Source organism: Clinocottus analis, unplaced genomic scaffold, assembly GCF_023055335.1.
Source record: "Clinocottus analis isolate CAN_PGR_092001 unplaced genomic scaffold, fCliAna1.0.p SCAF_9, whole genome shotgun sequence".
Taxonomy (NCBI): domain Eukaryota; kingdom Metazoa; phylum Chordata; class Actinopteri; order Perciformes; family Cottidae; genus Clinocottus; species Clinocottus analis.
Genome location: NW_027176251.1, coordinates 11950235 through 11962966, shown reverse-complemented (window position 1 = coordinate 11962966; position 12732 = coordinate 11950235). Strand labels below are relative to the sequence as shown.

The 12732-nt window shown below is 41.1% G+C and overlaps 1 protein-coding gene across 2 annotated transcripts in view; it reads right to left on the bottom strand.

Moving 5' to 3' along the window:
* rgl2 (ral guanine nucleotide dissociation stimulator-like 2) overlaps positions 1-8992 on the bottom strand; it is a 28121-nt gene extending 19129 nt beyond the window's left edge. For both annotated transcript variants that reach the window (XM_068570773.1, XM_068570774.1), the window contains exons 1-2: positions 8787-8992; positions 6331-6497 (exon numbers count right to left, since the gene is read on the bottom strand). In XM_068570773.1, the coding sequence (XP_068426874.1) occupies positions 6331-6489 (159 nt within the window). In that variant the 5' untranslated portion in view covers positions 6490-6497; positions 8787-8992. The remainder of the gene's footprint in view (positions 1-6330; positions 6498-8786) is intronic.
* Positions 8993-12732: the final 3740 nt, after the last annotated feature.

The window sequence follows — 12732 nt, the reverse complement described above, 5'->3', positions numbered from 1 at the left end:
TTGTAACGAGAGGTAATAAATGTTCAGACGGCCTCTGAACCAGGAAGCAAGCTGTGTGTATTTAAGGGGCTAATGACATCGCAGAGTGAAGCCATGTTAACTAGGTGTAGACTTTTATAGCTGTGTGTGTGTGTGTGTGTGTGTGTGTGTGTGTGTGTGTGTGTGTGTGTGTGTGTGTGTGTGTGTGTGTGTGTGTGTGTGTGTGTGTGTGGAGGGCAGTTAGCTTTCTAGTGTGTCAACTAATATAACATAGTATCCAGCTGACACAAGCAACGTTAGCTTTAGCATTTGTTTGGAGTTGTGTTTTTGGCTCCCAGGTAACAGAACATTTATTATATACTCTCCTTTCAGGTCTTTTTTTTGTCTCCTGAAAAAAGAAACACTCCACGATGTTAACAAGCTTGTCGATAACTTAATCTGTATGTAGTGTATAGCGGGATTAGATTAGATTATTGTTTTTTTTTGTTGCTCAAACCTACGAGAGAAGCAAAGAAACAAACATGCGACACCTAAAACAGTGAAACAGCGAAGCAGTAACGCTCGTTGGAGCTTAAAGGAAGTGCAACGTTCAGTGATAATACTCTGGAAATTTGTCACAACGAGCGACACCTTCCACATTACATGTTGTCATTGGACCCATTGCTCATTGATAAACATGGATTCCTGCAGCTTGGAGTATACAGACTACAGCCCCCTTTTCACAGCAGCCATGTTGACATGTCATAGCAGGGTGAACACAGGTGTCATTGATCAAAAATATTATGGTCCCATTCTCATTAGTGTGCCACAGTCAGTCCAAGCAGCCAGCATGCACAGCACCAGGGCCCTGACCCACCTAAATAGAACAAGGTCATAACTAATGATATTACACCTGTGTGTATCCTGCAGTGACACGTCAACATGGCTGCTGAGAAAAGGGCCGAGTGCTGCAGGGATGATGTGTTTTTGATGAAGTTAGTATCGCATCGTTAGCATCACACTGGTTCCCTCAACAAAGAGCCAATGGGATCTTTCCATTGGACACGACGGTCGCATGTCGTCACGTCACCACCATGAAGCTAAAGGCAAGAGGAGTCGGCATGATGCTGCTTTGTCGTCTCCTTGTTAGAAACCTCCCATTCAAAGACACATTAAAGCTTCAAAATTCACCAGAGGGATATTAACTGACATTTTATATCATAGAAAAAAATTGGAAATCACTTCAGTTTGTGTTAACAACACATCTAACCCAAAACACATTGACTTTGAGAAAAGTGAACCAAAAGTAAACAAATGCTAACTAATGTCTGGGTCAGTCCTGCAGCACTCTTTTTTTTCAGGTCAGGTCCTCCAGATGAAAAGATGCTTCTAGAAACTGCACAATTTGGACAAGGGTGTCGACAGAAAAAAACTAAACTGTGAAAAATATGCAGAAAAACTATATACTATGTCTACAAATAATCTCAGAAAGATGTCTGAAATGTTCAAACTAGTCCACAAGCAGTTAGTGGTGTCATAGGTCTGCTACTGAGCATTTGTTATCCTAAAAAGCCAAACTATTGACAAAGTATTTATTCTGATTGCAAACATTTACAAAGTCTGACATTAGGCCCTGCTAGACACAACACAACTTTATTTTGTACATATGAAAATAAATTTAAACAAGCTATAATTTAAATTATCCACTTTACTTATTATTAAATCATTAAATAGGATGGTGGGAGTGGGCTGATACAGAAAAATTCCAAATTTAAAAATGTTCATGAAGGTATGTCTGTTGTGCTACACGCTTTAAGATATTAACTATTGAGGTATGAGTCCCATCACAAAATCTGAATATTATCTAAAAAATCGTTCTTTCCTTGAATCAAAATCTCAAAGGAGTTCAAAGAAAGATCCTCTCAGTCAGCCAGAATGAGATCACGTAGGTCACAAGGCCAGAACATAATAGATATAGAGAAAGCAAAGTGAACTTGTGAAGCAGTTAGCAATATAATTAACAGCCACATTGAGCTCACAAGTCCTAACTGAGATAAAGAGCGACGCAAACACGGCTTCGAATGCAGGTCTTTCCACAATTGGAAACAACTCTCGTTGTGTAAAAGAATTGGGTTTAATGCTGAACTCGCAACTTTTCTTTTAGACTGGTGACATCTAACATTGGCTACTTTGCAAAACACATCTTCAGTGCAACAAATGATAATGCAACAGTACCGAAAAACATAAAAAATGGTGTCAATATATGGTTTTGATGTGGTTGTTTTCTTGCTACTTTGTTCTGGGCTAAAACTGAGCTCAGCCAAGCTATGACATACTAAAGGGCCAACGCCACACATGAAGATTATAAAACAGCAGTGTTATTTTGACTAGGGAGGAGGACAATCACGAGACATTTAACCATTAACGCTCTCACTGGCCTTTAGCACTTCATCACACAAAGACAGCGTTTCCTTATTCCAGACAGGCTGGTATATTGAGATAAGATGAAAGTATATTCCCTTGAGTTTGCCTTCGAAAACCGGGCTGAATCTGGGTCAGGGGGACCAGCCTTTTCTGTGCAGGAACTTTCTCGAAGTGTAATAGATGAATGTGTAATTTGGAGTTCAACTGCCACGCAGGCTGGCGGATAAGCATCATGATTACAGGCCACTCGTGGTGGGCGGCACGAAAAAAGACTCTGCAGCTGTTATTTTGTTATTTTTCAAGTTCTATTTGTTGTTGATTTTGTCCCATATGTGCCATTGTTTTTGCTCTATGTGACACTTTGTTTATGTTCTTTTCAAAGATGAGATCTTCTCTCAGGACCTTCAGCTCTCATTTTTCTTAAAGTCCTCCTCCACCCCCACCCCTCACTCCCCCAGCTTCATGCAGGAAGTACATAATAAGTGTAGACAAACACAGGAAGCAGGACATGATGTCGTGTTGCGGAGCTATTTTTCTTCCTCTCCTTCCATCACAGGCCGAAGGCCGCGTCAACCTCTCCTCCTGAACAACTACGTCAGCTATTGGACGGCATCAGAAAAAGCAAGGGGCAGGAAGCCGACTCTCCATTTTCACCCCTTCCGCTCTCAAAAAACAACCAGCTCCAACCTTTTTCCTGAAATAAATCCTTATCGCTGGGCTTCCGCTTTGCCGAAAAGCTTTGACTTTGAACAAATACACATACTGTTACAACTCTACACAAGTTTACCCACTGAACAGGGGGTCATACATACATCTTCTGAAGCTTTCTTTAAAGATAACCATTGTTTTTCTCTTCAGAGTGGTCCACAATCTCAACCCCTTCCTTCCTATCTTTCTCCCTGCTCTTCTTCTCACGCTTTCATCTGTGTATCCCTTGAGCCCGTTATCTACTCTCTTCAAGTAAAACTCTGTGGCATTCAGGTCAAAGCTGTTCTATTGCCCTTAAAGGAAAAAAAATCCTGCCTTGGATGTGATTACCCTGATAGATATCATCAGTCTGTTAATTTGTCGGGCAAGTTAATTTGTCGGGAATAGTCGACTTTTTCAGTGTGCAAATTTTGCCTTAATCTGTCTCACTTCAGAGTGAGTGCTGACGCTCAGAACAACTGATATATGTAAGTGGAGGTGCGAAAAAACCTGTTTTCCTAAACTTAACTAAGTGCAGTTGTTACCTAAACTTAACTTCCTGTGAATATGGAAGTTTATTTTGAAAAGTTGCAATGCATGCAACTCACATGTCTTAAAACTGACTCTAGAAGGTTATGTAAAGCGTCATAATTTGAAGCTAAGTGCCAGTGACCAAAGCTGAGGTATTTGAGGCTTTGGGGGTGTGAATGGGTTGAGGGGGCTCTGCTTCAATTTCTGCAACTCACCGAAACCGACAATTCGACCTTCCCACCTTTGAATTTTTCTCCCGAGCTCATTCTTTCATTCTTGACAGAACTATTTCTCTCACTTTTTGTGCGTGCAACCAAGTAGAACGCGATGAAAGACTTCCAGGAAAGACAGTCTAAAGATGAGCTCCGTCACGCCCGCTTTGAGATGATCTCGATGACGGCCGGCCAGCTCTCTACCGAGCCTTCAAGCGCAACGGAACAACTATGAACACTTTCACCTTCCAACATGGTCAGACATCACGTTTCTTCTCTAACACAACCTGGATCCTCACAGTCGGTGCTCCACATAATTGGATGAGCTTGAGGTCAGGGTTTTGTGCAGGCCAACCAAATTCTTCCATGAAAATGGAAAAGCCATTTCCTCATTGACCTGTCCTTCTGCAGGGGGTGTCATTGTCATTTTAAAACAAGTACGGCCCTTTTCTGAACAATTTCCAACAAGCTGGACTTATCCAAGGCATTGTATGCTGTCATATCAAGATGTACCCTCATTGAAAGGACTAAATTATGCAAAGAGACTCTTTTTATGAAATAAGAGCCCATGCACTTGAGCTGGGCCTCTTGTTCCAAGAGTCTTGCAGCTGTATTTGCATTCTGGTGTATTGAGGCTGTGTTTGAGGGTTATTCTGCCTTCTTCGTGATGGATTTATTGCTGTGTGATTTTTGAATATCTTCACAAAGCTGTGAGTTAAGAGAAGATAAGTCAAAAATAGTTAAACCAAACTTTATATTTCTATCTTAAGATTTACGTCTCACTGATCCAGTCTTTTATAAATGCATTTCAAATATTATGTTCTTTTTTTAATCTTTATGTGCCTTTGGGAGTAGAAAAACACATCACCGAGTAAGAAAATGGGCTAAAAGAAATGCAAAAATATATTATCTGTATGAACCATACCATAGTCAGGCTTGATTTTCATCTCAATCAATAGAACTGAAGCTGAAAACACACAATGTTTCTTTCACCTTTAAGCGGCATTGTTCACTCGAGAGTTTCACTTCAAGCATTCTGACTCACACGTCCAAGTTTCCCTCATTAAAGAATCAGCAAGTGGCCGTATTGGATTCCACTCGACAGACCGTCCATGGAGACGGCATGTGATACTGGATACTGTTTATAGACAGAGCAGGTGTACACCACATCGACCAGCCAATCCGCAGCATTAATAATTTAGCGCGAGGTCCAGCAGCCACCACGCGAGCACGAAGAAAGTCTGCTCATTCGGAGAGCGAGTCGGTGCGACTTTATTTGTTTTTAGCTGCGAGGAGTTTCTTGTAAAGCAAAACCAAAGAGCCATGAGCAGGTAGTGTGTGGTTGGGTCAAAGGAGTTGGTCAGTAGGTCATCATGACTCAGGAAGCATCATTTATTAATATTTTATTGCTTTAGTTGAGGTCTGACATTTTGGGGAAGAGATAATAAATCCTGAACTCATGTGTAAAGATCAAAAATATCATCTACTGTTCCTCAAAACAACACTCCAACTGTGTGTGAAGTTCAACCAATCTGAAGAGCTTCTGATAAGGCTCAGCAAACCTCACTATCAAGTCACTAAACATTAACACAGGGTGAAAGATCGTGGGAAATTCTCATGGACCATGAACTTTTTAACTTCCTCAGCTTCAGTTCAACCAAATTCCATATTATGAATGTTATCGTGAGTCAACGCATTAGAGCGACGCACCGCAGACGAGTTGAGAAGTGAGAAGACTACTGGTGCATTTTACAGCTTGTATGACCTAATGATTTAAACAACATTAAGTGTTCGTACTGGAAAGGTGATTTACCTAAAAAATAAATTAGCCGCCAAGCTACAGACACCTCTTTCCCAGCGTAACTATCTTTTGGCCCCGTGGCTTCATCGCGACAGACCTGGAGGCTGTAGTTCTACGGTTTGTCCACTCGGTCAAATAAACAAACACAGACATAGCGGAGCTTTGAGCTAAATGACAATGCAAACACGCTGATGCTAAGCAGGTGTAAAGTTTACCATGTTCACTGTATTAGTTTAGCTTGTTAGCATGCTAACACTGGCTAATTGTCAGTAAACTGTTTTTCACAAAAATTGATGGGGACATCATTAGTTATTTGGTCGTAAACCAAAGATGTAGGTGTAATTTGGGCATTGTGTTGGCACTGGAGCAAAAATAACAGCACTAAACCAAAACACACACACATGCCATATTCATCTCTTCCAGTCTGTTTCACACTGAAACCAGCTGGCTGCATATGCTGTTTATTTAGGAAACTTGTAGCTAAACTCAGCTCGCACCGTTGCTGTTTGCTGTGTCGACCAGGAGCACCGCGACAAATAAAGATTCTGCGTCGCTTCATTGCTTGAACAGGAGAACATCAAATAAAGTGGGGTTGCACACCACAAAGTCTTGGCAGAACGAAAGCGGTGAGAAATCAACTCCATATCACTCTCTGCATGGCGCACCAGTGGCAAAATGATGAATGTGTTTCAACGAGGCGGAAAGGGAAACACTCACCTGTGAAGTTTCCAATTCGCCGCCGCCGCTACCCCTCCGGGATTGGTCGCTTGGCGTGTCAGGCTGCAAGGGCCGGTAGCCAATGAGCGGCACGGCGCTTGACTCCACCCCCGGCAGGTCATAACCACCTGCTCGCATGTGCATGTTACGGGGGAGCATGGCGCCAGCTGCCACGGACAGGGAGGAGAAGAGAGAAGAGAAGAAAAGTGTTTCAGGGAATCATCTTGAGACTTTGTTGGGATTAGATAAGTGACAACATGTTATTATACTGTGTACTATTATCATTCTCAAAGATAACTCATTAAGAGCACTGGCTTCGTGTCTTTAAGACAATACATTTAACATGACTACTGTGTCTAAAACTCACTGATTGGTTTAGGTACTGCAGCTACAGTACATAAGATAGATAGATAGATAGATAGATAGATAGATAGATAGATAGATAGATAGATAGATAGAAAGATAGATAGATAGATCGTATTAATTTAGGAAATGAAACACTAAAGTATGTGCAGTGTATATCTAGTGTATATATGTACGTACAGTGAGTAACTAGTCACGAGCCGTCAGGTCTTCCTTTGTCCTCAGGGTCAAAACTAAACATGGAGAGGGTCTGTTTCTATAGCACCCTATACCTGTAACTACCATATCATAGCTCATTTCAATCTTCTATTTTAATTGTACTCTTCCTGAATGCTATCTATCTCTTTCTATACAAACCCTTTGTTTAGTTTATATCTCGCCTTAAGGGATAGGTCTGTCTAAAACCAACAATCAGGTGCCCAAATGAACATTGAAACCGGTTTTGCTTGCTATATTTCCTCTTGTCCCCTGAGACAATAAAAAGATTCCTTTCACCGCGAGTGAACACAATCTACGGTTCTTGTTCTGTGCAATATTGTGTTCAAAGGTTTATCTGACGCTGGTATGCTAAATGTCTTTTTATGTCTTCTGTAAATCTCTTTGAATTGACTTGTTGTTGAAAGGTACTACAGGAATAAACTTGCATTTTCCCCTTCCTGGTGGACACACTTTTAAACTTCAATAAATAGACAACATGGAGACACTGAACTTTTTCCGATCAGATTAGAGCCGAATCGTAACAAAATGCCAGTACACGTATTGCTGAACACGTTACAATGCAAACGAATACTCTGGACCTGCTTTCCATCAACATCTCAGCAACAGTTTGAATTTTGCCATACGAGAAATTTTGAAATGAAAGCTGTAAGTTAACGGCAGCTCGGAGGCCATTTCCTGGTCATCCTGTTTATTAACCCGGTCATTTTGCCCCACTTCAGGTCAGGATTTGCATAGCAACCCTTCCTTCCATTTCCCTTTCCACACTTTGGCATCTGGATTGCTATTAAGATAAACATCCAGTAAACACTGTGGCTGGAAGAGAGGTGCAGGAGGAAGAGAGAGGGAGAGAGAGAGAGAGAGAGAGAGAGAGAGAGAGAGAGAGAGGGAGAGAGAGAGAGAGAGAGAGATGGAGGGGCTGATACAAGAGCGCTATGGAAATGAGAGACCTATGGATCCTCCAAGTCGTTGTGCAGGGAGAGTGCATTGGGCATTTGTAAGTTTTTTTTTTTTTTTTAAACTTTTTTTGCTGAAAGGCCACATAATCAATCCTGTAAAGAGCTTGCTGCTGACTGTTCCGCCCAGGCGAATACTTCCTTTGAGGCCCCCGCTCAGCAACTATCACTGGTCTGCTTAAAAAAAGAGCCTTAAGTGAGAAATAAAAATGTGCTGGCACACCCCAACTTTTCTTTTGTGCTTTAGCGCTGGACTCCTGCAGCTCTGTAGCATTGGCGCAACACTTGCATATACCCTTGTTTACCATTCCTGTAGGTTTTGTAATTTGGCTCATGATGATCTTGCTGAAAAAGCACAGTTTGCGGTCTGCATGAGAGGAGGACACGACACATGCAGGCCTGCGGGGAAAACAAGTTACACACAGTGCAGTGTATGCTCTCACCAACGGCCATGCAGAGGTCTGAATGCCTGCTATTCACTGACTCTGACCAAAGCAGTACACACACACACACACACACACACACACACACACACACACACACACACACACACACACTGTACAGCGGTAACTAGGTTACAGTCAAGTCACACCCCATAATGCTCTTTTTTCAGCTCAATAAATACTGCCATAGGGTGGTGCTAAAGTTATGCACCGTCCCAATGATAGCTTCTGACACAATGTAAATGATGATCATGACCATGATGATAGAGCCCGACAGGGCTGCAGAAGTTTGCGTGATGGCACTCCCTATCAAAACACTCGAGTGAAAAAGGGTGACACTTGCTTCCTCCATGAGTCACTCAGTGACATGAAGGCCGTGGAAATGTTTTTAAAAAAAAAGAAGAAAAACAGAACAGGCGATAAAATGAGCCGGATAGAGGAAGAGACATGAGGGAAGCGCTGAGGTAATTCAACTTACTTATGGGCAAGTGTCATCCGCAAGATGTGGCTTATCCAACTGTGGTCGGCCGGCTTCAGGCAGCATCGGGTGACTGCTGGTTGCTGCTGGATCAGCTGAGGAGAGTCGCGCCCATCTGTACCACCGACACCGTCAACTACGACGAGAGAGTCTCCGTCTCTCTCTCTCTCTCTCTCTCTCTCTCTCTCTCTCTCTCTCTCTCTCTCTCTCTCTCTCTCTCTCTCTCTCTCTCTCCTCTCTCTCTCTCTCTCTCTCTCTCTCTCTCTCTCTCTCTCTCTCTCTCTCTCTCTCTCTCTCTCTCTCTCTCTCTCTCTCTCTCTCTATCAAGTGTCCCCGTGCCGCTCGTCTGACCAGCCTTCAGCAGCTGATAGCGCACTTTGGCCAAGCTGCAAACTCCCTCCCCCTCCTCCCCCTCTTCCTCCTCCTCCTCGCCTTCTGTCTCTGTCTCTCTCTCTCGCTCCCTTCCTCCCTCCCTCTCTCTCTCTCTCCCTCTGACGTTGCAGTTCCTGTATGTTGTGCTCTCCGCGCTGAGGCAACAGCACCGTCCCTCTCCGGCTCCAATGCGACGCTCCTCCGGGGTAATGTGACTTCAGGGACGGAAGAGGGAGACATTCGCAGCACGGACGCGTTTACTCACGAACGGCTCGCGCGCACATGCAAGACAGTACGCGCGCTTTTTTGCGTGACACCGGTAGCCTCTTTACCCCACCTAACCAATTCTGAAATGTCAACATCACCATACAACCATGAAACCAGAGATTATGTTGATATGTAATATATATATATATATATATATATATATATATATATATATATATATATATATATATATATATATATATATATATATATATATATATGTAAATATGTTATATTCTAAATACAGATACCATATCAAATATGTGTAGTAGTAGTAGTAGTAGTAGTAGTAGTAGTAGTAGTAGTAGTAGTAGTAGTAGTAGTGGATAATATATTCAATCTAGGAAACAATATGACTGAAAAGGTATGCATGAAGCATAATGCTTGTATATTGCTATGATACATTATTAGAATTTAGTAACCCTCAAGATAATTAGATACCACAGAAAAAATCAAATAAATATATTTCATTCACACAAAAATAGTTTCATGAGCAATCCATTCTTACATTTACGTTAGCGTTTTAATGTTATTGTGTTTCCATTATGCAGCAACATCTCCTCTGCTCTTTTAGTCAGGAATGAGCTCCTCCAACTACACACACAAACACACAGAACTAATTCAGCACACTGAGTAGAGAGGCACACTTGCAAGTACAAAGCCAATAATTTATCAAGACAGCTGTTCAACAAGCATGCAAATATAAACAAAAGCAAAACCTTATTTAATCTCTCTGTCCGCAGTCCACGATGTGCACACACGCAGAGCTCGAAAGCTCAGCCAAAACGTTTGCTTTCTTTTTTTACAAACAAGATAAAAGAAAAGTTTGTCAAAGTTTGTTCTTGTCAACATGTATTTATTTTTCAAAATTTCAAAATAATTTCAAGGATTAATGAAAGTAGCTACCATGTAGTGATAATAAGGGCCACCGTATTTCTCTACACTTGAAAAGGAGCGGTGAACAGAGGGCTGTGTTGCAAATGACCACTAGATGACACTAAATCATACACAATGTTATTTTAAATTCTTTAAATCCTAATCCAAAATTGTCTTTATGTTATTACCATGAATCAAATCCTCATCCTGAGGAGGCTTTATTATATAATTTACACCCATATGCAGGTTTTTCACATTTGCCCTTAGTAGAGAGAAACTAAGTGGCCAACATTAACTCAAGTATACTGTAGTTTTGAGGTACGATACTTTAACTCGCTGTATTTCTATCCAATGCTAATTCATACTTTTGTACCTTTTTGGAGGCAAATGCATGTTTTTGACTTGCATTATGGGCACTTTATGCATGATGGTCTCTTTTACTTTTAGAACTTTAAGTTTTCTTTATCAAAATAAAACATACTTTTATGTACTTTTACCAAGGAAGATGCAGGACCTTTGCTGGTAACAGAGGTTTTTATACTGTGGTGTTACTACTTTTACTAATCCTGTCAAGGCATTAAGTATTCTCCTTTATAATCCTGCTCAACAGTTGAGACTTTTTACTCCTCTTCGTTAATTGACTGATATAAAGTTAGAAAAGTTACCTGCATAAAAATGATGAGCATCCTTACATGACCCAAAAATGACCCAACACAATAGCTTAAGGGGACATTTAGGTCCACCTCCACCATCTCCACAGTCAAATGCAGCGTAACAGTAAATACGCCATTAACAATCTAATCATAGTATACTATATATAAATAGAACACTCACATGCAAATTTTTCTGCATAATGAGCCCTTTTACTTGTAAGACATTGTGGTATTGATACCTTTACTGACGTAAAGTATCTGAATACTTAATTTGACTGACATCAAACTAAGACCCCAAAGAAATATCAATTTGTAAAAATGTCATCCTTCTGAGGATGTCAAAACAAAGTGTAACACCATGCGTGTGTGTGTGTGTGTATCTGTGTGTGTGTGTGTGTGTGTGTATCTGTGTGTGTGCGGGCGCCCCTGAGTCTCATGACATCTCATGACACTGATCCGAACATGCTTAACTCTCCTAAGGATCTTTGATTAATTGGCTGATGCTCTCTCTGCATGTCAAAGGACTGGCTTGTTATTGTCTACCTGACCTGAGTGGGACTGACTGCAACCAGAAGGCCATACAAGGCCATGCACATTTTGGACAGTTGTAACTGTGTGTTTCACGGATGAACAAAGATGACCTCTCATCACATGCAGTGAGTGAGTGACGTTCATATTAGTGTTTTTTTTAATCCTGATAGAAACAACTCTGCAGCATTTCAAATGTTGTGAGGCCCTTCACACTTCCTGCCCAGTGGTGGAAAAAGTACTCAGATATTTTAATTACTGTGAGTAAAAGTGGCAATACCACAATGTAAAAATGCTCTCTTATAAGTAAAAGTAGTTATTAAAGTTAGGTTTTAGCATTACAATATACAACAAGATGCAAAAATACTTATGAGGCATATTTCAGAATAAAAGGTGTTAATACTGCATAATAATTAGTGATTTCATGTATTTTAGTGTGGGGCCAACTTTATATTCTGCTCTGTATTTGTATTAAGAATGTTCATCTGCAAAGTAACTGGTAACTCATGTGGAGTAGAAGGATACATAGCAGACAAATAGAAATACTTAAATAAAGTACTCATGCCTCACTAATGAGTACAGTACTTGAATGCATGTACTCAGTTACATTCCACCTGGTCCTGCCCTGCAGGTGGGGGCCTACTTTCTGATCACATCTTATCCTTTTGTCAGTCTCTTCGGTCTCAACTCAATGACCCTGAACATCTCTCCGGCTCCACTGCAGTCGCTGTTCTTGTATTTGCTCGCCACCTAGTGGTGGCGGCTTAAAATTAGCACTTCCACCACTTGTTAATCTGCCAGAGGCCATTTTGAACCGCACGGCGGTGTTGCCACACGCTTGACTGGTGTGAGTAATGTGTAAGACGTCAATAAACAAGAAAAGACACACAAATAAACAAACAAAACCTTGGCTCGGATACACGCGCCTGTAACCAAAACGTGCTGTTCTTCCAAAGCAACTTAACTGTGAGTATAATCTACTGCAGCCTTAATTGAGCATTGTTATAATAAAATAATGTGTGTGACTCTCTAAGGGCAGTTTTTGCCTTTGTTTTGAAGCAGTCAATGTGTTTTCTGGCACTTAATATACATTTAACAATGATCATATTTGGTTTCTAACTGGATTTTGTGAGTAGCAGTCTGCATTGTCTGTGGCACACAAATACATATTTAGCTTTTGACTTGAGTTGGTGATGGAACCAGTTCCATACTTGTTTTGTGTTTTCCATTATACATTAAATTAAAACCCA